Here is a 27096-nt window from a genome sequence, read left to right as displayed (position 1 = left end):
GTTTTTGAAGATCTATTTTTTAAGAACTATTCTAACTTCTCAAGGCAGCTTTGTGAAATGCTCCCCATGCTCCTACTTTATTAACATCTGATTTTTATCTATCAAAATTCAATCTGTGTAAAGTGTGAGCATTCTATATTTAATGAATTTTAGAGTAATCCGAAAGGTCTATAATTTTTTAAGGCATCAACTTAACTCTTAAGAGTCATAAAAGTTCCACTGATGCATAGAACAAATGTTATACAGAGAATGTATTCAGAGACCAAGTAAGAGGCTATCTGGTTTAGAATGCCTAAGCTCTTCTTTCATTTTCTGCTACTGCTCTGCATTTGATTGATCATTAGTATTTAATATAAAGGAAAGCAAGATGAATAAAAGAGGCTAAAAATCAATTCTGCTACTTTTGCAACGTATTTACTGAAACTGTAAAATGTTTGATGGGAGAAGTGACTAAAATAGAGACTGAAGTTAGGAAATTTTACTTTATGTCCCATTACTGCAGATAACGGAAAAAAAAATTCCCTTTGCCAGTCATACAGACTAATGGAAATAGTTTACCTTTGTCCTGAAGCAGTTGCAATTGGTGATGGGCCATTTGGGTTTCGTGGTTCTTCACATGTACTCATTTCCATTATTACTTTATCCAAGGACTAATAAAAATATATTAAAAATGTAAACATTAGATATTTTATTTTATGTATATTATGTAGATATTATTTAAGACTATTTTCTCTTTCATTTCTTTAGGAGCAAAGAAAACAGTAAGTAAGCAGAGTCATTTTAAATGTTTCTCTAGAGGTCTAAAAAGAGAAATACTAAAAAAAAAGTGCTTAGTCCTTTCTCAAGGCACTTATTATCTGGTAGAAAAGCTTATTACAGGAGTATAGGAGAAAAAAACTATAAGAAGTAGCCATATACTGCTGAGATCATCAGGTTTTACAGACGTATAATTGCTAATCCCAGAGTGTACTACATTATTAATTGATAAATTAGATTATTTATTAATAAATAGGACTAAACCACCTCTAAAAGCTTAAACCTGAGCTTTAATTAAAACCTGGGCTAAATAAAATAAATAGAACCAATCTAAAACCTGAGATTTAAGATGTGTAACTATGAAAAAATGAAATATGCAAGAAATATGAAAAAGTAAATACTCTCATAGTAAAAAACTTTCTTTCTCAGTCTAAGTTTTTTCTTGAAGGAAGATCGAATGTCCTTAGTAGTCATCACTAACACATCTCCAGTCATTCTTCATTCTCTATTTAATATTGCACTTATTATCTGAAACTGTCTTGTTTTGTTTACTTGTTCGTTGTCAGTCACCCTGTAAAAATATGTTCTCTCAGGGCAGAGGGGAGGTGCTCAGTAAATATTTGTGGTATGAATGAATCAATAAATGACCAAGTGATCAGTTTTCCTTAAAAAGTGAAGTATATTAAAGAACGTATTATATTAGATCAGTAAAAGCAGAAACACAGAAAGTCTGGACCAAACTTTATTAAAAGAAGAATCCCATAAATAAATAATAAATAATAAATAAGTATAATATACCAATAAAAAGTTAAAAGATGCAATAAAACATACCAACTTACAATATAATATTCTAGACCTGAAAAACTTTAAAGACCCTCTCATTTTAAAGTTCAAACTTCTCACTTAAGGACTGAGAAAACTAAGTACCATCAAAATAGAATGAAAGTTAACTAGCAGAGAAGCCATGAGATTATGTTTCTATGAAACAAAATATTAATATTAGCAGAGTTGTTAGATTATATGCATATATAAGTGTTTATTTCTGAAGCAATTCAGAACTTACCAAACAGATGGGATGTGTTTTCAGTTTTGTCCATGGTATCTACAAAAGAAAATTTTTCTTTCTTTAAAATAAATCATTAAAAAAATAATGTAAAACAGTAATCGACACAGATGCCCTCTTAACATAGTGATAGACATACCAAATTATATCAGATGACTTTTTTCTTAAATTGCAAAATAATAAACTGAGCAATTCATTCATACTCTTGAAATCAGCTGCACCTATTTTATATTAAAAAAGACTACTAGCCTTATTTTCTTGGTCATCTTTTTAAATAAAAATTTCGGGTTCTCTTAACATCTTTTTTCCCCAGTTCTGAAAACACATTTTAATTTTGTAGTTGAAGAATTCCCAGCAAAGCATAATCAGTGTTTTGTTCATTTAACAATTTTTTAAATTCTAGAATTCCAACCAATCTCCTTATAGGTATTCAAGACAAATACAAAAGTGAGACCATTAATGTTAAATGCAAGTAACGTCAAATAAATAATGTTCAAATATATCCTGCACTAAAAATATCATATTTTTGTAGACATTTGGGTTTATGGAGGATAGAACAAAAATTAAAGGTTACCATCAAAGGATACAGCAACCTTTCCACAATCTTTTCTTTGGAGCCCAATTTTAATTTTATGAAAAGTTAGCATGCAGTATTTCTACTGAGTAGGCTCTCAAACTCTCTAAGTAGGCTCTCAGGCTCTCTAAGTCTAATCTTTAAGAGAAGGAAATGATACGACGTACGATTAGAGCCAAAGATAATAAGAAAGCTTAAGTTTTAATAAGCAGAAATAATATTAAAAGAAAACTTTAGAAACCTAAAAATAAAAAACAAATGAGGAAAAGAGACAGAATTTCAAATAAAAGTATAATGTCCAGAATAAGATAACTTATCAGTCCTTATGTCTTCATTTGAAGTAGTGTTTACTTACTACAAATTTAAATTGTTCCTTTTGACAACAAATCGTGTGAAAAAAATTTTAAATATGTACCAAATTTAACAAATTATTTTATTAATAAAGCATCAATTTTATTTAGATATTAATATTAAATTTTAATAAAAATTAAAACCTATAAATTAATAAATATATATTAGCATTCAATTAAATTCAAAAGGCACACATTCATGCAATTATTTATACAAGGTATCTGTCTTTTAAAATTATGTTAATAAAAATGCTTCTTTTCAGAATTACCTAAAACAAAATATTTATTTTAAAAGATAGGGATGAAATAAATAAAATGAAAACAGAAAATGCCTTGCACAGATATCAAAGTCTCACCCTAATTGATGCTTTATTACAAAAAACTTTGTTGATAGCAAGCCATGTTGGCAAATCCAACATATTCTGGAGCACCTCTTCATCCAACTCCAAATTCTTCAGTTCACCTTCTCCTTTAAGGGTACTTAGATTTATCTTGTCAGGAGATAAATTTTTGGTAAATCTGAAAGAGAATATATATTGACATTTATTTTAGTGTTAGTTACTGTACCCCTGAGTTGTTCTTGCAAATATACAGAGCATTAAGAATGTAACAGCAGGGTTTCCCTGGTGGCGCAGTGGTTGAGAGTCTGCCTGCCAATGCAGGGGACACGGGCTCGAGCCCTGGCCTGGGAGGATCCCACATGCCGCGGAGCAACTAAGCCGGTGAGCCACAATTGCTGAGCCTGCGTGTCTGGAGCCTGTGCTCCGCAACAAGAGAGGCCGCGATAGTGAGAGGCCCGCGCACCGCGATGAAGAGTGGCCCCCACTTGCCGCAACTAGAGAAAGCCCTCGCACAGAAACGAAGACCCAACACAGCCAAAAATAAATAAATTAATTAATTAATTAATTTAAAAAAAAAAAAAAGAATGTAACAGCAGCACTAAGAAACACAAAACCACAATGATAGGCTCTACTCTAATGCATGTTTTTCAATGTGGTTTTGTTATTATTGTTTTGATATCCCTTGTCCATAGCTCTCTTACACAAAGTCTACAGTATTTTTGGTACACATTTAAATATCTTATAACCAGATACAACCAAGCTCTAGTTCTTACTGTCTTTCAAATTTATGAATACTTAGTTAGTATCCACTATTTTTCAGGAACTATGCGAGGCTTTGAGCCATCCCCTACAACATTTTGTTCACTTCGCTACAGGCAATATCACAGAAGTGGATATTCCTATTTTGCTAACCAATCTACAAGTAAGGTAAGGAAATGAGGTGGCCCTTTAGAAGTAGTAGCAGCAGCAGCTGCCACCACTGCCATTTGTCATGCCAAGAGCTTAATGAAAGTGCCAAAAGTCACCTAGGAGACTGGACCCTGAATTCTAATTAAAGAACTCAAATTCTCTATAATGATTTAAAAAGAAAAGTTCTTAAACTCAAAAGAAAAGATTGAAAATAATAATAGTTAAAATAACAGTGAACATTTTCCAAGGGTTTATTGGATACCAAGCTCTTCTCTTTGAGTGCATGCATTACTAATTCTCATGATAACCCATTAGGGTCAATACTATTTTCATTCCCACTTTTTTTTTTTTTAATATTTATTTATTTATTTGGCTGCACCGGGTCTTAGTTATGGCAAGCGGGATCTTCATTGCTGCGTGCGGGATCTTTAGTTGCATCGTGCGGGATCTTTTAGTTGCAGTATGCGGGCTCTTAGTTGCAGCATGTGGGATCTAGTTCCCTGACCAGGGATCGAACCTGGGCCCCCTGCGTTGGGAGTGTGGAGTCTTAACTGCCGGACCACCAGGGAAGTCCTTATTCCCACTTTTTACAAGAGTAAATATAAAGAGAAACTAACTTATTTGCCCAATGTCACAACTAATAATGATGATAGTAGTAATAATAGCAATAAATTACACATGCACTTTAAAGAACTTTCGTATATATTAATTCTTAACACAACCCTACAAAATAAAAAATTGCTAACTTTACCCAGCCTTACTTTTTCAAAAGTGAAACTATTGACAAAGTTAACTACTGGCTAACAAAGGAGTTATTACCCAGTCTTCTACCATTTTTTTGATATTAAATATTAAAGTAACAAAATGTACTGGGTTATTTACATGCCCTACACATCAACAAGAATCAATATGCATATGCTTCTGCACTGACTCTCAACCAGAATTTCTTGAGCCAGATCTTATCTGGATTCATATCTTCTCACAAAATGTCAACACATTGACTTTGTCAAGATAAAGTTCATATTTAACCCATATTTGACCAAAGATGCTGAGTTGTTTCACACTTACCACCAATCATGTTTCATTAAATAATACGAAGTTTCCTGAGAGGCTGCCATTTCTAATCATATAGGAATGACCTGCCACCGCCTCAAGGCAGAATATTAGTGCAGAAGGGAGCATTCAGTAAGTACTTATTGAGGATTCACTATTCCGACACATACACTGGCAAGCAGTATACTGAAGGTTTTTGCCTTTCTGAAATGTTCAGTTTAGTTGGTGAAGAGTGAATACAGTAGGGGTTCTTAATCCAGATCTTCATTGAAATAGGGACTTTTGAGCTGATATCTAAAGGATGAGTAATAGAAGTTAACTAGGCAAGGAAAAGAAGGGGGCAGGAAAGAAAGCGTATTCCAAGTAGAGGGAATAAAACATATAAAGGTTCTGAGGCAGGAGGGAGCATGGTATAAAGTGGAAGTGAAAAAAGATCAGCATCTGGAATGTAGCAAGAGAGCCAAGGGATTAGTAGATAACACTGGAAGGACAAAGAGAGGACTGATTACACAAGGCCTTGACTATTTTATTCATTCATTCATTCATTCAATAAATTTTAACTGATATCTATAATTTAAAAGGCACTAGGCAGGGTGGGCTTCCCTGGTGGCACAGTGGTTAAGAATCCACCTGCCAGTGCAGGGCACACAGGTTCGATCCCTGGTCCGGGAAGATCCCACATGCCGCAGAGCAACGAAGCCCGTGCGCCACAACTACTGAGCCTGCGCTCTAGAGCCCACAAGCCACAGCTACTGAGCCCACATGCCTAGAGCCTGTGCTCCGCAACGAAGAGTAGCCCCCGCTCACCACAACTAGAGAAAGCCCGCGTGCAGCAATGAAAACCCAATGGAGCCAAAAATAAATAAATAAATAAAATAATTTTTTTAAATAAATAGATAAATAAAAGGCACTGGGGATTTGACAATAAACAAAATAGATAAAAATCTCTTCCTTCATGGAGCTTAACTGGGGGGTGGAACACAGAGAATTAAGAAATAAGTTAAATATATAATAAGTCAGATTCAAAGTGAAGAGGTACTTCTTATAGTTGAAATAAGAAATACAAATTTAAGTATATTATTTAACCTCACAAATGTAAGCAATGGAAAAGCTAACAATAGTGATAATTTATTAGGTATTGTAGGTCGGGAAAATTTGGAGTGGTTAATTTAGTAAAATCCTTACCTATCTTGGCAGAAAGTGAGTATGCAAGATCTAACACTGATACATCTAGAATGAACAGCATAAATATATAATTTAGAGCTAGTAGGGTAACAATGAGGTAAATGCGACTGCCACTGGGGAACAAGATTGGAGGGATCAGGAAAGAATGGGTTGGAGGCTTGTTGCTTTTTGTGTTCAGCCCGCTTGAATTCATTCATTCATTTATATAACAAATATTTGTTGTGTGCCAAAAATGTGCCAGACACATAAATGAAACAGATGAGTGGGGGAGACAGGGTATTTTCTAACACAACAATGCCAAAATTTGAAACTGAATATTAGGCAGCCTTGTTCTTAAAATTTTTTTATTAGGCAATTGAGGCCAACATTTTGCTCCCCTCTTCTCTTACCCTTCCTCTTACATTGTCATTCTGTAACACAAACTTTTCAGTCAGCTGGTAGCCACACCCAGTCTTGTTTTTTGGTGTTGTGGGGAACTTATGAACGGGGCAGTAAAGGAGAACTCTTACCTGTCCTACCTTTCCCCTCCAATGGCATGGCTAGGAGAGGCCCCAGGATTTCTGTGGAGGGGATTTGTGGTTGTGGAGTTCCAGGTAGCTATGAGACACTGCAGTGAGCTGAAGCAGCAAGGATGATAAGCACACTGAGCAGACTGCTTTGGAGCCGGAATGAGAAAAGCTGTCTCTTCTGTATATATGCAGGTACCAGAGTAGTGCATACAGAACCACCTGGGAGCACTTAAAACACTCAATGCCCAGGCACAACCCCCTCCCTTCCCACCCTCACCACTACCAATTAAATTTAAAAGTCTCTGGCAAAGGGACCTCAGGCACATGATTTAAATCATTAACATACAGTTCATAAGTGATTTCTGCACAAATGATTGAGTTAAAAAATTAGAGCTTCAAACCACTTTTCATTCTGATATTCATAATATAAAGTCCAAGAAAGAACAACACTCACTTCCTTGACCTTATAATACGTAGTTATAGTGTAAATAGAAAATGTATGGCTTTTATTTCATTAATAAGGTTAATTCTGTGGTCAAAAGGCCCCCCGCCACCAGCAAACATACTAGTTTACAGTTCTAATCTCACCTCTTACCCTCAGTGTCCCCATGCTGTTCTCCAAACATACCAGGCAAGTTCTCCTCCTTAGTATTTTTCACTGGCTGCTCCTACTGCCTGCAACACTATTTCCACCATATCCATAAGGCTAAGTCCCTCACCACCTTAGAGTCTACTCAAATATTACCTCCTCAATGAGGCTGCTGATGAAACAAAATTATTTTAAGGCAGGAAAAAAAATTTAACGTGAAATTTTCTCTGCTGTTTGAGCCACTATACCTTCTCCTTAGTGTGCATTGTGCATCTGCATTATACATTAACTAGATTCCCTAAGAAGATGTAGGAATGCCTGCACACACACACACACATACACACACACACACACATCAATTTCCTGTTGGCACCAGCAAGGAAATTCCTTAGGAGCTAGCATTCCCTCCTTAATCATGTAAGGGGTTATGATGACCCACTACTCACTTTGTTGAACTATGTAAACTGTCAATGTCACCTTGATGTTTAACCCTTTGATGTATAACCCTTTGTCTCAAAAACCTATATAACTGTGCTTTGACTTCTAATGGGCAGAACAGTCCTCAGAGCTTTCTGAAAGACTATCTCCCTAGTTATAATTTTTAGATTGGCTTGAATAAAATTTTCCATTTTTTTCTTAAAAAAAAAAATTAAGTCAGATTCTGATAACTATGGAAAAAACAAAGCAAAAGTAAGATAGGAGGTGCAAGCAGAGGACCTTTTAATTTTTAAAAGAGTAGACAGGAAAAGCCTCATTAAAAAGATGACATTTGGGCTTCCCTGGTGGCACAGTGGTTGAGAATCTGCCTGCTAATGCAGGGGACACGGGTTCGAGCCCTGGTCTGGGAGGATCCCACATGCCGCAGAGCAACTGGGCCCGTGAGCCACAACTACTGAGCCTGCGCGTCTGAGCCTGTGCTCCGCAACAAGAGAGGCCACAATAGTGAGAGGCCCGCGCACCGCGATGAAGAGTGGCCCCCGCTTGCCGCAACTAGAGAAAGCCCTAGCACAGAAACGAAGACCCAACATAGCAATCAATCAATCAATCAATAAAATCTTTAAAAAAAAAAAAAAAGATGACATTTGGGCAAAGATCTGAAGAAAGCCAAGGAGCTAGCTATGCAAATATCTGGAGGAAGAATGCTCTAGGCAGAGGAAAAGCTAAGGGCAAAAACTGAGGTAGGAACATGCTTGGCAGGTCTGAGGAATAGCAAGAAGGCCAACGTGAGTGGAGGAAATGAACAAGGGCAAAAATGAAAGGAGATGAGATTAGAGAAATAACAAGGGCCAGATCATGTGAGGCCTTTTAAGCCACTCTAAGGACTCTCTGGCTTTTACTCTGAGTAAAAATGAGAGTGATTGGAGATGGTTTTTGACAGGAACAGGGATTTTTAAAGGATCACTCTATTGAGAACAGATGAAAGAAGGACAGGGACAGAGCAGGGAGCCCAGACAGAAGGTTACTGCAATACGACAGGTAAGAGAAGATGCTGCCTTGGACCAAGATGGAAGAGTAGCAAGTGGCGAGAAGGGAACAATTCTAAACATATTCTGAAGGTAAAGGCAACGGGATTTGATAATACAGATTGAAGTCAAGGATGGCTCCAAGGTTTTTGATCTAAGCAAACAGAAGGATAGAACCACCATTTATTGGGGTAAAGAGACAGAGGGAGAAATAAGCTTGGGATTAAGGATCAGAATTTAGGCTTGGAATAGTTTAATTAAGAGATGCTTATTAGATATCCAAGAGGAGACACCAATTAGGTAGCTGGATATTCAAATCTCATTCAGTAGTTGCAGATACAAATTTAATAATCACCAATGTTATATATGGTATTTACAATTGCAAGATGGAGACAAAAAATGAAATGGCTCAAGGACTGTGGTCAAGGACCACTAAGAGGCCAAGTAACCAATAAAGGAGATTAAGAAGGAAGGACCAGTGAGGTAGGAGAGAAATCGTTTTTGTTTTTTTCCTTTTTTGGGTGAGAGAAAATTCAGCAGGCTTGTATGTTGACGACCATGATGCAGAGAAAAGAAAACTACTGATGGACAGACAACGGGTGGAATAAAATCCTTGATTAGAAGACAGCACATAGAGTACACAAGAAGAGGGATTGGCTTTGAACAGTTTTGATTTTGGAAAGCATATTAATACTCTATATATGCAAAAAATAAAATAAGAAAAGAATGTGAAGAGGGGAAATACCTAAAACTGAAAGCGACCTGAAACGAATGAACCTAATTGTATTAAAAAATACTGTAACCATATTCAAGGGGAAGATAGGAGGAAAGGACAGAGGGACAGAGGGACAAAAACTAATCTGATTAACTCACGAATACAACATTTGACTATATATCCTTGGTGTTGGGCAAGGAGGGGTGATTAGTGGAGAAATCAGGCAACATCTTAATGGGATATGGTACAAGAGTGTTCATCTCAATGATATTTACAAAAGGAAAAAAGTGAAAGCACCTAAATGTCCATAATAATCCCTTTAATTATGATACATTATGCCTACATATATATCAAGCAATACGTGTTTAGAATTATATAAAGAAATGGTTATACTATAGTGCCTGGTGAAAATTCAAGGTTCAAAATTATATACTGTGATTTCAATTATGCAAAAGTGGAAGATGGAAAGATTAAAATGTTATTCACAAGAAATTCTATCTTCAATTTAGTTCATACCAAAGGGACAACATGTGCAAGGAACATGGACCTTAATTAAAGTCAGACAAACAAATCTGAATTCTAGTTTAGCCACCTACTGTGACACCCCTCTGCCTCAATTTCCTCATCTGTAAAATGGAGAAAATAATACCAACTCAAAAAATTTTAGTGAGGATTAAAGATAATATGTAAAGTATCTGATACAAAACAGATAATTAAGAGTTCTCTTTCTCCTGACCTGCTTTTTATTGAGTTTAAATTATGAAGGCATTGATTATAGTTTTAACAGGAGCAATATCAAAAGTTCAAGTTTGGGGGGACTTCCCTGGTGGCACAGTGGATAAGACTCTGTGCTCCCAGTGCAGGGGGCCCGGGTTCGATCTCTGGTCAGGGAACTAGATCCCACGTGCATGCTGCAACTAAGAGTTTGCATACCGCAACTAAGAATTTGCATGCCGCAACTAAGCAGCCCACGTGCAAGGAACCAGCAAGCTGCAATTAAGGAGCCCTGGAGCCGCAACTAAGAAGCCTGCCTGCTGCAACTAAGACCCAGCACAACCAAATAAATAAATAAATAAATATTTTTAAAAATATTAAAAAAAAAAAGTTCACGCTTCAGAATTCCCTTGTAGTCCAGTGGTTAGGACTCTGCACTTTCACCACCGAGGGTGCGGGATCAATCCCTGCTCAGGAAGTAAGATCCCGCAAGGGGTGCAGCCAAAAAAACCCCAAAAAGTTCAAGCTTATCCAAATAGGACTTTTAAATGGCAGAGCTGTGGAGCTAATCTTGAAAACATATTAATACTGCTCATCTATTAAAATATTTTAAAGAGGAAACTGAAGATGTATTGGTAACTGTCACATCCACAGCTATTAGAAAGTTGGTTTCTTATACTGGGTAGGCCATGGACATATCAAATTATTTATCTTCTACTATTCACACATGAGGCTTTCATTTAACATGTATTTCAGTTTTGCACAAATATTTCCCAAACATTTATTAATATAATTATGTTCCTTCCAAAAACAGAGACAGGAGGATGGTTTTTCAGTCACATTTGTTAACTTAATTGATAGAGGAAAAGCACACTTTCAATAAGTGTACACTAGGTAAACAAAGGGAAGGAAACCCACAAAATAACATTAAGGCATGGACTAGCTATGTGTCTACCTATGCTTTGTCCAAGTGTTGTTATAGGCTCTTTGGACTAAATTGCCATGTGAAATCTCCAGATAATTGTATTATTCTACTAAATATTATAATTGAGAAGGGTTATGATACTGGGCCTGATCCTAAAGAGAATAAATTATTATCCGAAGTAAACCTCTTCAGTTCACTAAAGACTCATATAAAGCTCTAAAAGTTATATAAACATTTTAAAACAAACTTTTTAAAAAATGGTAGAACTCTAGGTCAATGAATTAAACTTCTAAATAATTAATTATTTGGTGGAGCTAGGAGTGGGGTGGGAGAATGGAAGCATGAAATCTATATAAAACCAAAGTAGACATGTTAAAGACTCAAAATGAGGATAAAAAAGAAAGCTGCTTGACTTGAATATGTCAAAGTCATAACAACTGTACAGAAGAAAGTCGTAACACATAATAAAGATAAAATTGGCACAATTCTTACTGAATTTTTTATTTTTAAAATTCAGAACACACAATAATGTTCCATTACTATGTACATTATGGCATGTAAAGAGGTTTATTTTAAAATAAACATGTGTTCTTTATTTTAACATTAGTATTATATGAAATAAATTCTAATGTGGATGTATATATTTTATTGGTTAACTATATTTTTAACAATGTAACAATTTTAAAGCTACCTTAAAGCATGCAAACAGGCTTCCATTTTTCCAAAATCTTCTTTAATTACATGTAATACATGAAAATAAATTTACTAGGTTTTTCATTAGTAACAACAAAATAGCTAAGTAGAGGAATAAAATTTCCAGGCAAATGGAAAGGAAAGGTTTGATTTAGATTACACATTTTACAGTTAATACATAATTAGAGTCTAAATTATGTGCACAGCACTGTACAAGGTAAATATTTAGGGCAAAACAAAGTAAGTCAGTCCATATAATCAAGATTTATAATTTGCTTAAGGGAACACAGCACAAATGCACGAAAAGTCAAGAATCGCAGCTCTGCAAGAAGAAAAATGCCGCTTAATACTTAACCTCTCGTGGATGGACCTAGAGTCTGTCATACAGAGTGAATTAAGTCAGAAAGAGAAAAACAAGTACTGTAGGTTAACACATATATATGGAATCTAAAAAAAATAAATTAAAAAAAATGGTTCTGTAGAACCTAGGGGCAGGATAGGAATAAAGACGCAGTCGTAGAGAATGGACTTGAAGACATGGGGAGGGGAAAAGGTAAGCTGGGACGAAGTGAGAGAGTGGCATGGACATATATACACTACCAAATGTAAAACAGATAGCTAGTGGGAAGCAGCCGCATAGCACAGGGAGATCAGCTTGGTGCTTTTTGACCACCTAGAGGGGTGGGATAGGGAGGGTGGGAGGGAGACGCAAGACGGAGGGGATATCGGGATATATGCATATGTATAACTAATTCACTTTGTTATATAGCAGAAACTAACACAATAATGTAAAGCAATTATACTCCAATAAAGATGTTAAAAAAAAAAATTACACCCCCTCCAAAAAAAAATACTTAACCTCTCAGACTTCCCTGGTGGCAGAGCAGTTAAGAATCTGCCTGCCAATGCAGGGGACACAGGTTTGATCCCTGGTCCAGGAACATCCCACATGCCGCAGAGCAACTAAGCCCGTGCACCACAACTACTGAGCCTGTGCTCTAGAGCCCGCAAGACACAACTACTGAGCCCGTGTGCCACAACTACGGAAGCCCACGCGCCTAGAGCCCGCAACAAGAGAAGCCACCCCAATGAGAAGCCCGTGCACCACAACGAAGAGCAGCCCCCACTTGCCGCAACTAGAGAAGGCCCGCGTGCAGCAACGAAAACCCAATGCAGCCAAACATAAAATAAATAAATTTTTATTTATTTATTTATTTATTTATTTATTTATTTATTTATTTATGGCTGCATTGGGTCTTGTTGCTGCGTGCAGGCTCTCCCCAGTTGCGGCGAGCAAGGGCTGCTCCTCGCCGCGGTGCGCGGGCTTCTCACTGCAGTGGCCTCTCCCGCTGTGGAGCACGGGCCCCAGGCACACAGGCTTCAGTAGTTTTGGCACACGGGCTCAGTAGTTGTGGCTTGCGGGCTCTAGAGCGCAGCCTCAGTAGTTGCGGCGCCTGGGCCCAGCCGCTCCGCGGCATGTGGGATCCCCCTGGACCAGGGCTCGAACCCACGTTCCCTGCACTGGCAGGCAGATTCTCAACCACTGCACCACCAAGGAAGCCCAAAATAAATTTTTATTAAAAAAAAAAAAAAACCTCTCTATGGTTCAGTTTCCTCATCATAAAATGGTGATAATAATAATACCTGCCTCATGGGGCTGTTTTGAGGATTAACTGAGTTAGAACATGGAAAATGCCAGGAATTGTCTCTAACACAGAAAATTCACTGATGTTTAAAAACAAAACAAAACAAACACCACCACCCCCAAAACCAGAGCCTTTCTAATAAACAGACTTGTTTAAAAAAAAAAAAAAACAGAAAAGAAAATTCAGTGAGTGTTACTTACTATTAACATGAAGATGCAGGTTAAATAGGAATATGAACAACACAGAGACATTACATAACCAGTGATTAAAATTTTCTAAAAAAGATTTCTGGCTTGATAAATCACTAAGTATACAGTAGATCATAAATCAGAAAGGTATAAATTATATATCTGATGTTACTGTAAATTTTAGTCATGATTTATTTGAACTTTCATCAGATCCATTTTATAGCTGTATCATAAAAACAAAGATCATAAAGTTTTGCTAAAGCAAACTGAAACAGATTTGTGAAATGAACCATCTCTAGATTAAATATAGTATTTGGGGGTGAAATCATAAAATCTTAGTGCTAAAAACAATCTTAGAACATAGCTTATAAACTCTTTTCTGACCTACTTACCTTCTTCCACAATTACTTCTTTGTATTCAGATAACAGCCCCTCTCCCTGGGACATTCTTTTAAAACTTCATCAGCTAATATGCATTTCTTGAATTATTCACCTTGTCCTGAAAGTATTTATGGTTCCTATTATTGTACAGGTTGTTAGAGATTCACATCAATGCCTACTATTCTTCTAAACTTAAGAAGTGGCAAAAAAGAAAGAAAGAAAGAAAAAGTAGCTATGCTACTTGATAATATTTTTCTCAAATAACAGTTGTAATTAGAAATAATCATTCTCATTCTGATATTTCATGCTATAGCATGAAAAACTAGATTTTACAGGGAATTTTAAAATGCATGTTAAATTGTTTAATATAAAACTTTAAAGTAGGCACACTTAATCTGAAGTTCTTGGATGGGCTTCAAGGAGCCCAAGATACTTCATAATATTTTCAAAGGGGATTTTTGGACACCGAAAAGGCTAAGAACCATTGCTTTAACGTAATAGGATTAACTGTAACCATCCAGAAAATAAATTACTTCAATACTGTAATTTGATTATTAATATCATTGTTGTTTGATTTAATTAACTTATTATAAACAAACACCTCTCAGGGTGCCTACCCAGTTACCACTGATTCTGTCTTCCCAGAGAAAATCTATAAACATAGGGGAAAGGTGCATACCTAAGACATGTTATATACTTCCTTGGTTACAGTTGATTTGATCTAGAGAATGACAAGGCATTTAGACTCTTCAATCAGATTTCTTCCTTCAGAAATTTAAAACTAGAACACTACCTTAGGATCAAACTGACAAACAATAAAGGAGCAGAACTGAGAAACACAAATCCAACATTTAAGAACTTAAAGATACCATAAAGATTCTTAACCCATCATTGTTCTATTCTCTCCAGTTGGGCCTAACTAAAACCATTGAAATGAACTAGTAACTGAAATCACTAGCTAGTATCTCAAGACTGTGCACCCCTACAAGCATTACGTTCTCACTGCATATGAAAAGATATGAAAAGAACCAAAATCTTTATGTAAGCTAATCTAACAACAGCTTCAGCTTGACTTTATTAAAAACAATATTTCTAGAAGAGAAAATACCTAAAGACCATATGGTAAAGTTGTACGAGAGAACATGTTACTTGAGCATGTTCCCAAAATCTGATAGTCTGCCAAGTCCTTTGGCTAAAAACATTAAGTTATTAATCTGCACCTAATTACATCCTTTCACAGACCATGGGCTTCATCATGCAGCCATAAAGATTCCTCCACTTAAAACTAAGAAACAAATGAGGTTTTTCTAAAGAAACCCCTATTTCCTTTCTGCCTTACCCAACACCATTTTCTCACCCCAGTTGTACCTCCTTTAATCTGGCAACCTCCTCTTAAGGCTAGTTGCCTTCTTGCCCCACTCTATGCCTCATTATCTTCAGGCTCAAGAAGTGAATTAGTTAATTTCTAAATTTTGGATAGGAGATCAAGAAATAGACTTTACAATCCAGTACACACATATGAAACAAAAATTTCTCAAAGTGATAGTTTAATACAGTCTGATATTTTCCATTCTATTTCCTCCTTTCAAAATGGTGATCGACTACACTATTTTCACAAGGCAAGCTATGACCCAGTTTAAGAAACAATACATAAGAAGTACATACATCATGACCAAGTATTTATTCCAGTAATGAAGGTTGGTTTAACATTCAAAAATCAACTAATGTAATTCACCATATGAAAAGTAAAATCACATCATGATCTCAAAAGAGGCATAAAAAAGCACTGGACAAAAGTTAACACCATGTATGGACAAATAATTCTCAATAAACTAGGAACAGAAGAGAACTTCCCCAAAACTACAGGGACTTGTACAAAAACCCTACAGTTATGATCATACTTAATGATGAAAGACTAAAATGCTTTTCCCCTAAGACAGAGACAAGACAAGGATGTGTGCTCTCACCACTTCTATTCAACATTGTACTGGAGGTTCTACCTGACACAGTAAGGGGAAAAAAAATAAATAAAATAATAAAAATAAAAGGCATCCAGTTTAGAAATGGAATAAAACTGTGTTATTTCCCAGGTGACATTATCATCTATGTAGAAAATCCTAGGAATCTTAAAAAAAAAACAAAACCAAACTACCAGAACTAATAAGTTTAGCGAGGTTACAAGATATAAGACCAACATAAAAAATAAAATTAATTAAAGATACAAAAGCCATATGAAAGAGCTCCCAATGGCCAAAGCTGGAAAAATCTGGGCAACAAAATAAATTAAATATTATTGGATTATAACTCAAAGTATAAAATAAATATACATGAGTCTACACAGATAAAAAAACATGACTGAATAAGTAAATAACTGGGAGAAAACAGATTAATCTCCCATACAGAAAATTTTTAAATAACTTAATAAGATATTCAAACCTTAGGGAATTGGAGCAGAACTCCTCACTCATTTTGTGTGTGCTGCACATAGTACTTCCTTCCTTCCAAAACGTACAGTATGAAAGTGGGGAAGAGAGTAATTTTATAGTGGATAACCTGACAAACACTACATCAGCCAGGTGATCAAGGTCAATGTCAACAATAAGAGATCTAAAGACACATACAGACTGAAAGTGAGAGGATGAAAGAAGGTATTCCATGCATATGGAAATCAAAAGAAAGCCAGAGTAGCAATAACTATATCAGAAAAAATAGACTTTAATACAAAGACTGTAACAAGAGACAAAGAAGGACATTACATAGTGATCAAGGGATCAATCCAAGTAGAAGACATAACTGTAAATATATATATGCACCCAACATAGGAAAACCTAAATATATAAGCAAATATTAACAGACATAGAGGAAGAAATTTACAGTAACACAATCATAGTAGGGGACTTTAACACCCCACTTACATCAATGGACAGACTATCCTGACAGAAAATCAATAAGGAAACACTGTTGTTAAATGACACATTAGACCAGGTGAACTTGATTGATATTTAGAGAGCATTCCAACTGAAAGCAGCAGAATGCACATTCTTTTCAAGTGCACATGGAACATTCTTCAGGACAGATCACATGATAGACTACAAAACAAGTTCATTTAATTTGAGAAGACTGAAAACATATCAAGCATCATTTCCAACCACAATGCTATGAGACTAGACATCAACTACAAGAAAAAAAAAAAAAGCACAAACGTGGAGGGTAAACAATATGTTCGAAACAACCAATGAATCACTGAAGAAGTCAAAAAGGAAATTGAAAAAAAACCTGGAGACAAATGAAAACAAAATGATCCAAAATCTATGCGACTCAGCAAAAGCAGTAATAAGAGGGAAGTTTACAGCTATACAAGCTTACTTCAGGAAACAGGAAAATCTCAAACAACCTAAAGAAACTAGAAAAAAGAAGAACAAACAAAACCCAAAGTTAGTAGAAGGAAAGAAATTATAAAGATCAGAGCAGAAATAAATGAAATAGAGGCAAAAAAAATAGAAAAGATAAATGAAACAAAGAGCTGGTTATTTGAAAATTTAAACAAAATTGATAAACCTTTAGCCAGACTCTTCAAGGAAAAAAAAGAGGGCCCAAATCAATAAAATCAGAAATAAAAAAGAAGTTACAACTGACACCACAGAAATACAAAAGATCATAACAGATTACTACAAACAATTATACATCAATAAAATGGACAACCTAGAAGAAATGGACAAATCCCTAGAAATGTACAATCTCCCAAGACTGAATCAGGAAGAAATAGAAAATATGAACAGACCAAGTACCAGTAGTGAAACTGAGTAAGTAATTTTTAAAACTTCCAACAAACAGAAGTCCAGAACCAGAGGGCTTCAAAGGTGAATTCTACCAAACAGTTAGAGAAGAGTTAACACCTATCCCTCCAAATTGTTCCAAAAAATTGCAGAGGAAGAAATACTTTCAAACTCATTCTACAAGGCCAGCATCACCCTGATACAAAAACCAGACAAAGATACCACACACACACAAAAAAAAAAAAGAAAGAAAAAAGAAAATTCCAGGCCAATATCACTGATGAACATGGATGCAAAACTCCTCAAGAAAATATTAGCAAACCAAATTCAACAATACATTAAATGTATCACACACCATGATTGAGTGGGATCTGTCCCAGGGATGCAAGAATGGCTCAAAAATCCACAAATCAATCAATGTGATAAACCATATTAACAAACCGAAGAATAAAATCATATGATCATCTCAACAGATAAAGAAAAAGCTTTTGATAAAATTCAACATGTGTTTATGATAAAAACTCTCAACAAAGTAGGTATAGATGGAACATACCTCAACATAATAAAGGCCAAATATGACGAACCCACAGCTAACATCATACTCAATGGTGAAAAGCTGAAAGTATTTCCTCTAAGATCAGGAACAAGACAAGGATGCCCACTCTCCTCACTTTTATTCAACACAGTATTGGAAGTCCTAGCCACAGCAATCAGACAAGAGAAAAAAAAAATAAAAGGAATAAAATTGGAGAGGAAGAAGTAAAACTGTCAGTTTGCAAATGACATGATACTATACATAAAAAAATCCTAAAGACACCAAGAAAAAAATACTAGAACTCATTGATGGATTCAGTAAAGTTGCAGGATACAAAATAATATACAGAAATTTACTGCATTTCTATACACATATATCAGAAAGAGAAATTAAGGAAACAATCCCATTTACCATCGCATAAAAAAGAATAAAATACTTAGAAATAAACCTACCTAAGAAGGCAAAAGATTTGTCCTCCGAAAACTATAAGACAATGATGAAAGAAACTGAAGACAACACAAACAGATGGAAAGATATACTGTGTTCTTGGATTGGAAGAATCAATATTGTTGAAATGACCATACTACCCAAGGTAATCTACAGATTCAATGCAATCCCTATCAAATTACCAATGGCATTTTTCACAGAACTAGAACAAATAATTTTAAAATCTGTAAGAAAACACAAAAGACTCCGAATAGCCAAAACAATCTTAAGAAAGAAGAACAAAGTTGGAGGTATCACACTCCCTGATTTCAAACTACACTACAAAGCTACAGTAATCAAAACAGTACAGTACTGGCACAAACACAGACACATAGATCAATGGAACAGAACAGAGTCCAGGAATGAACCCACATTTACATGGGCAATTCATCTACAACAAAGGAGACAAGAATATACAATGGGGAAAAGACAGCCTCTTCAATAAATGATGTTGGTGAAACTGGACAGCTGCATACAAAAGAATCAAACTGCACTAATTTCTCACACCACACACAAAAATAAATTTAAAATGGATTAATAAAGACTTAAATGTAAGAATGGAAACCATAAATAAAACTTCTATAAGAAAACATAGGCAGTATGCTCTTTGACATTGGTCTTAGTAATATTTTTTGGATATGTCTCCTCAGGCAAGGGAACCTAAAGCAAAACTAAACAATGAGACTACATCAAACTAAAAAGCTTTTACAAAGTGAAGGGAACTATCAACAAAATGAAAAGGCCACCTATTGAACGAGAGAAGGTACCTGTAAATGATATATCCAACAAAGGGTTAAAACAGAAAACAAAGAACTCATACAACTCAATATCAAAAAACAAAAACAAAAACCAATTAAAAACCGGTCAGAAGAGCTGAATAGATAGTCTCCCAAAGAAGGCAGACAGATGGCCAGAAGGCACCTGAAAAGATGCTCAACATCATTAATTATGAGGGAAGTGCAAATCAAAACCACAATGAGATATCACCTAATACCTGTAAGAATGGCTATTATCAGAAAGACCACAAATAACAAGTATTAGAAAGGATGTGTAGAAAAGGGAACCCCCATGCACTGCTGGGGGGACTGTAAATGGGTGCAGCCGCAATGGAAAACAGTAGGTAGCCTCCTCAAAAAAATTAAAAACAGAACTACCATACAATCCAGCAATTCCACTCCTGGGTATTTACCCAAAGAAACTGAAACACTAATTATAAAAGATACATGCACCCCTATGTTCATTGCAGTGTTATTTACAATAGCCAAGATCTGGAAGCAACCTAACTGCTCATCAATGGAAAATTACTCAGCCATAAAACAGATACTGAGAATAAACAGGTGGTTGCCAGAGGGGAGAGGGGTAAGGAAGAAGAAAAATAGGTAAGGGAGATTAAGCAGTACAAACTTCCATTTGCAAAATAAATGAGTCATGGGTATGAAATATACAGTGTGGGGAATATAGTCAATAATTATATAATATCATTGCATGGGGACAGATGGTTAACTAGACTTACTGTGGTGATCATTTTGAAATATATAAAAATATTGAATCACTATGTTGTGTAACAGGAACTAAAATAGTGCTGTAGGTCAATTATACTTCAAAAACAAACAAACTCACAGAAGAGAGACCAGATTTGTGGTTACCAGAGGATGGAGGGAGGGGGAATTGGATGAACACAGTCAAAAGGTATAAACCTCCATTTATAATACAAATAACACTAGGAATGCAATTTACAACATGATAAATATAATTAACACTGCTGTATGTTATATATGAAAGGTGTTAAGAGAGTAAATCCTAAGAGCTCTCATCACAAAGAAAAAATATTTTTTTCAATTCTTTAATTTTATATGCATGTAATATAATGGATGCCCACTAAACTTATTGTGGTAACCATTTCATGATGTATGTAAGTCAAATTATTATGCTATACACCTTAAACTTCTACAGTGCTGTATGACTTCAGCACAATTATATCTCAATAAAACTGGAATAAAAAAATAACGATAAAACATGCTGATAATATGTACCCTTGATATGACAATAAAAATGCCACTTTACCTTTGTGGTCTTCTTGCCAAAAACCCATAACCCATTCGAATTAAGAGAAAAAGATTAGACAAATCCTGTTTGAGAGACACTGAACAAAATATCTGACCAATACTACTCAAAACTCTCAAGGTCATCAAACACAAGGAAAGTCTGAGAAACTGTCACAGCCAGGAGGAGCCTAAAAAGAAATGATGACTATATATACTGTGGTATTCACAATGGGCTCCTGGAACAGAAAAAGGACATTAGGTAAAAAACTAAGGAAATCTGAATAAAATATGTGCTATAGTAAATAATAATTTATAAATATTGATTCATTAATTGCAGTAAATATACCATACTAATGTAAGATGTTAATAATACAGGAGATGGGATATGGGATGTATGAAAACTCTCTGTACTATCTTTACAACTTTTCTACAAATCTAAAAGTATTCTAAAATAAAAATCATTGAGCTGCATAAGGAAGGTTTATCTCAATAAAAAGTTACTGCAATAAAAGTGTTGATTGTGTTTCCATATACTAGCAACAAACAATCGGAAACTGAAAATTTTCAAGTACTGTTTACATTAGTACAACAAGTTTGAAATTTTTAGGGATAAATCTGACAAAGGGTGTATAAGACATACTGAAAACTACAAAATATTGCTGAGAGAAATTAAACAAGACAAAATAAAATGGAGAAATAAAACACGTAATAGATCAGAAGACAGTAATGTTAAGATGTCAATTCTCCCCAAACAGATTTATACTTCCCAAGCAAATATCTAGCAGGCTTTTTGGTAGGAACGACAGGCTGATTCTAAAATTTATATGAAAATGCAAAAGACCTGGAATGTCAAAATAACTCCGACAAAGATTAATCGAGTTGGAGGCCTGTACCACCAATTTCAAGACTTATTTAAAAGCTACAGTAATCAACACAGTTTGATATTAGTGTAAAGATAGACAAATAATCAATGGAACAAAAGAGAGTCCTGAAATAGACCCAAGTTTATAGTTAGCTGATTTTCAACAAAGGTGCAAAATCAATTCAATGAGAAAAAGATGATATTTTCAATAAATTGTGTTAGAGCAATTGTATACCCATATGCAAAGAGAAAAAAAAAAAAGAACCTTGACACTTACCTCACATCACAAATAACAAATTAACTCTAAATGGATCACAGACTAAAACCTAAGAACAGAAACTACAAAACTTCAGTAAGAAAATACAGGAGAAAATCTTGGTGACTTTGAGCTTGGCAAAGATTTCTATAACACAACAAAAAACTCACAAATCAAAAAAAAAAATCAATAAGTTATACTTTATCAAAATTAAAAACTCTGTGCATCAAAAGACACTGCTTCTGGGACTTCCCTGGTGGTCCAGTGGTTAACAATCTGCCTTCCAGTGCAGGGGATGCAGATTCAATCCCTGGTCGGGGAAGTAAGATCCCACATGCCACGGGGCAACTAATCCTGCGCACCACAACTACAGAGCCTACACACCACAACTACTGAGCCCACGCACCACAACTAGAGAGAGGCCCGTGCGCTGCAATGAAGAGCCCACGTGCCACAACAAAATCTCCTGCATGCTTCAACTAAGACCCGACGCAGCCATAAATAAATAAATAAATAAATATTAAAAAAATAACAAAAGACACTGTTTCTAAAGAGCAAGCCACAGACTGGCAGAAAATATTTACAAAACATATGTCTGAAAAAGGACTTGTATCTACAATATATAAAGAACTCTTACAACTCAAAAATAAGACATCCCGTTAATAAAATAGGCAAAAGATTTAAACAGACCCTCAAACCAAAGAAGGCATACAGGTGGTGGATAAGCACATTGAAAGATGCACAATATCACCAGTCAATAGGAAACTACAAATTAAAAACCACAGTCAGATACCACTACTTATCCACTAAAATGGGTAAAATTAAAAAGACTGACTATACTGAGTGTTGGTGAAGATATGGAGCAAGTGGAACTCTCATATACTTGCTGGTGAGAATATGAAACATACACTTCGGAACCACTTTGGAAAGCTGTAAAACAGCTTATTGAAAAAGTTATATATGTTGCAGAGAATTCCCTGGCAGTCCAGTGGTTAGGACTCCATGCTCTCACTGCCGAGGGCTGGGGTTCAATCCCTGGTCTGGGAACTAAGATCCCACAAGCCACAAGGTGTGGCCAAAAAAATTTTTTTAATTAATATATGTCAGGAATTCTCTGGCAGTCCAGTGGACTTGGCACTTTCACTGCCAGGGCATGGGTTCAATCCTGGGTCAGGGAACTAAGATCCTGCAAGCTGCATGGTGCAGCAGAAAAAAAAAAAGAAAAAAAGTTATATATGCACCCACATATAACCCAACCATTCTAATCCTACATATTTATTGAAGAGAAATGAAAAGCATATGTCCTCACAAAGACTTATACATGAATGTTCATAGCAGCTTTATTTTTAACAGCCCAAAACTAGAAAGAACCCAAATGACCATCAACAGGTAAATGGATAAAGAAGTTGTGGAACATACACAATAGAATATACTCAGCAATAAGAGAGAATGCATAGCACTCCCTCTTGCGAGAGCACCGGAATCACAACTGACTGCTGAATGATCATTGACAGGAAGACACTGGAATTCACCAAAAAAGATACCCCACATCCAAACACAAAGGGGAAGCTGCAATGAGACGGTAGGAGGGGCGCAATCACAATACAATCAAATCCCATAATTGCTGGGTGGGTGACTCACAAACTGGAGAACACTTATGCCACAGAAGTCCACCCACTGGACTGAAGGATCTGAGCCCCACGTCAGGCTTCCCAACCTGGGGGTCCGGCAACAGGGGGAGGAATTCCTAGAGAATCAGACTTTGAAGGCTAGCAGGATTTGACTGCAGGACTTCGACAGGACTGGGGAAATAGAGACTCCATTCTTGGAGGGCACACACAAAGTAGTGTGCACATCTGGACCCGGGGGAAAGAGCAGGGACCCAACAGGAGACTGAACCAGACCTACCTGCTAGTATTGGAGGGTCTCCTGCAGAGGCGTAGGGAAAAGGACACTGGCAGCAGAAGTTCTGGGAAGTACTCCTTGGTGTGAGCCCTCCCAGAGTCCGCCATTAGCCCCATCAAAGAGCCAGGTAGGCTCCAGTGCTGGGTCACCTCAGGCCAAACAACCACCAAGGAGTGAACCCAGCCCCACCCATCAGCAGACAAGCAGATTAAAGTTTTACTGAGCTCTGCCCACCAGAGCAACAGTCAGCTCTACCCACCACCAGTCCCTCCCATCAGGAAGCTTGCACAAGCCTCTAAGAGAGCCTCATCCACCGAAGGGCAGACAGCAGAAGCAAGAACTACAATTCTGCAGCCTGTGAAAGGAAAACCACATTCACAGAAAGAGAAACAAAATGAAAAGGGAGAGGACTTTGTACCAGATGAAGGAACAAGATAAAACCCCAGAAAAACAACTAAATGAAGTGGAGATAGGCAACCTTCCAGAAAAACATTTCAGAATAATGATAGTGAAGATGATCCAGGACCTCGGAAAAAGAATGGAGGCAAAGATCGAGAAAATGCAAGAAATGTTTAACAAAGACCTAGAAGAATTAAAGAACAAACAAACAGAAATGAAAACTACCCTAGAAGGAATCAATAGCAGAATAACTGAGGCAGAAGAACGGATAAGTGGCCTGGAAGACAGAATGGTGGAATTCACTGCTACAGAACAGAATAAAGAAAAAAGAATGAAAGGAAATGAAGACAGCCTAAGAGACCTCTGGGACAACATTAAACGCAACAACATTCACATTAAAGGGGTCCCAGAAGGAGAAGAGAGAGAGAAAGGACCGAGAAAATATCTGAAGAGATTATAGTCAAAAACTTCCCTAACATGGGGAAGGAAACAGCCACCCAAGTCCAGGAAGTGCAGAGAGTCCCAGGCAGGATAAACCCAGGGAGAAAACATGCCAAGACACATAGTAATCAAATTGACAAAAATTAAAGACAAAGAAAAATTATTGAAAGCAACAAGGGAAAAATCACAAATAACACACAAAGGAACTCCCATAAGGTCAACAGCTGGTTCCTTGAGAAGATAAACAAAATTGATAAACCTTTGGCCAGACTCATCAAGAAAAAGAGGGAGAGGTCTCAAATCAATAAAATTAGAAATGAAAAAGGAAAAGTTACAACGGACACCGCAGAAATACAAAGCATCCTAAGAGACTACTACAAGCAACCCTATGCCAATAAAATGGACAACCTGGAAGAAATGACAAATTCTTAGAAAGGTATAACCTTCCAGGACTGAATCAGTAAGAAATAGAAAATATGACCAGACCAATCACAAGTAATGAAATTGGAACTGTGATTAAAAATCTTCCAACAAACAAACGTCTAGGACCAGATAGCTTCACAGGTGAATTCTATCAAACATTTAGAGAAGAGCTAACACCCATCCTTCTCAAACTCTTCCAAAAAAATTGCAGAGGAAGGAACACACCCAAACTCATTCTATGAGGCCACCATCACCCTGAAACCAAAACCAGACAAAGATACTACAAAAAGAGAAGATTACAGACCAGTATCACTGATGAATATAGATGCAAAAATCCTCAACAAAATACTAGCAAACAGAATCCAACAACACATTAAAAGGATCATACACCATGATTAAGTGGGATTTATCCCAGGGATGCAAGGATTCTTCAATATATGCAAATCAATCAATGTGATAAACCATATTAACAAATTAAAAAGAAAAACCATATGATCATCTCAATAGATGCAGAGAAAGCTTTTGACAAAATTCAACACCAATTTATGATAAAAACTCTCCAGAAAGTGGGCATAGAGGAAACCTACCTCAACATAATAAAGGCCGGATACCACAAACCCACAGCAAACATCGTTCTCAATGGTGAAAAACTGAAAGCACTTCCTCTAAGATCAGGAACAAGACAAGGATGTCCACTCTCACCACTATTATTCAACATAGTTTTGGCATGGCAATCAGAGAAGAACAAGAAATAAAAGGAATACAAATTGGAAAAGAAAAAGTAAAACTTTCACTGTTTGCAGATGACATGATACTATACATAAAGAATCATAAAGATGCCACCAGTAAACTACTAGAGCTAATCAATGAATTTGGTAAAGTTGCAGGATACAAAATTAATGCACAGAAATCTCTTGCATTCCTATACACTAACGATGAAAAATCTGAAAGAGAAATTAAGGAAACACTCCCATGTACCATTCCAACAAAACGAATAAAATACCTAGGAATAAACCTTCCTAGGGAGACAAAAGACCTGTATGCAGAAAACTATAAGACACTGATGAAAGAAATTAAAGATGATACCAACAGATGGAGACATATACCATGTTCTTGGATTGGAAGAATCAATATTGTGAAAATGAGTATATTACCCAAAGCAACGTACAGATTCAATGCAATCCCTACCAAATTACCAGTGGCATTTTTTACAGAACTAGAACAAAAAATCTGAAAATTTGTATGGAGACACAAAAGATCCTGAATAGCCAAAGCAGTCTTGAGGGAAAAAAACGGAGTTGGAGGAATCAGACTCCCTGCCTTCAGAGTATACTACAAAGCTACAGTAATCAAGACAATATGGTACTGGCGCAAAAACAGAAATATAGATCAATGGAACAGGATAGAAAGAGAGAAACCCACGCACCTACAGCCAACTAATCTATGACAAAGGAGGCAAGGATATACAATGGAGAAAAGACAGTCTCTTCAATACGTGGTGCTGGGAAAACTGGAAAGCTCCACGTAAAAGAATGAAATCAGAACACTCCCTAACACAATACACAAAAATAAACTCAAAATGGATTAGAGACCTAAATGTAAGACCAGACACTATAAAACTCTTAGAGGAAAACATAGGAAGAACACTCTTTGATACAAAACACAGCAAGATCTTTTTTGATCCACCTCCTAGAGTAATGGAAATAAAAACAAAAATAAACAAATGGGTCCTAATGAAACTTAAAAGCTTTTGAAAAGCAAAGGAAACTACAAACAAGATAAAAAGACAACCCTCAGAATGGGAGAAAATATTTGCAAATGAGGCAGCTGACAAAGGATTAATCTCCAAAATATATAAACAGCTCATGCAGCTCAATATTAAAAAAACAAACAACTCAATCCAAAAATGGGCAG

The 27096-nt window shown here is 36.1% G+C and overlaps 1 protein-coding gene across 7 annotated transcripts in view; it reads right to left on the bottom strand.

Moving 5' to 3' along the window:
• The window catches only part of BLTP3B (bridge-like lipid transfer protein family member 3B), a 103998-nt gene that overhangs the window by 62742 nt on the left and 14160 nt on the right, over positions 1 to 27096 (bottom strand). For 4 of the 7 annotated variants that reach the window (XM_082419282.1, XM_082419285.1, XM_082419288.1 and 1 more), the window contains exons 2-6: positions 14066 to 14172; positions 11838 to 11877; positions 3100 to 3262; positions 1820 to 1858; positions 559 to 650 (exon numbers count right to left, since the gene is read on the bottom strand). In XM_082419282.1, the coding sequence (XP_082275408.1) occupies positions 559 to 650; positions 1820 to 1858; positions 3100 to 3262; positions 11838 to 11877; positions 14066 to 14120 (389 nt within the window). In that variant the 5' untranslated portion in view covers positions 14121 to 14172. The remainder of the gene's footprint in view (positions 1 to 558; positions 651 to 1819; positions 1859 to 3099; positions 3263 to 11837; positions 11878 to 14065; positions 14173 to 27096) is intronic. The other 3 variants (XM_082419284.1, XM_082419287.1, XM_082419286.1) reach the window with 2 other exon arrangements.

The sequence above is a fragment of the Balaenoptera physalus genome (genome assembly GCF_965194825.1).
Source record: "Balaenoptera physalus genome assembly, chromosome: 13".
NCBI lineage: Eukaryota > Metazoa > Chordata > Mammalia > Artiodactyla > Balaenopteridae > Balaenoptera > Balaenoptera physalus.
The sequence above is the reverse complement of the archived record's forward strand: the minus strand, read 5'-3'. Positions and strand labels throughout refer to the sequence as shown.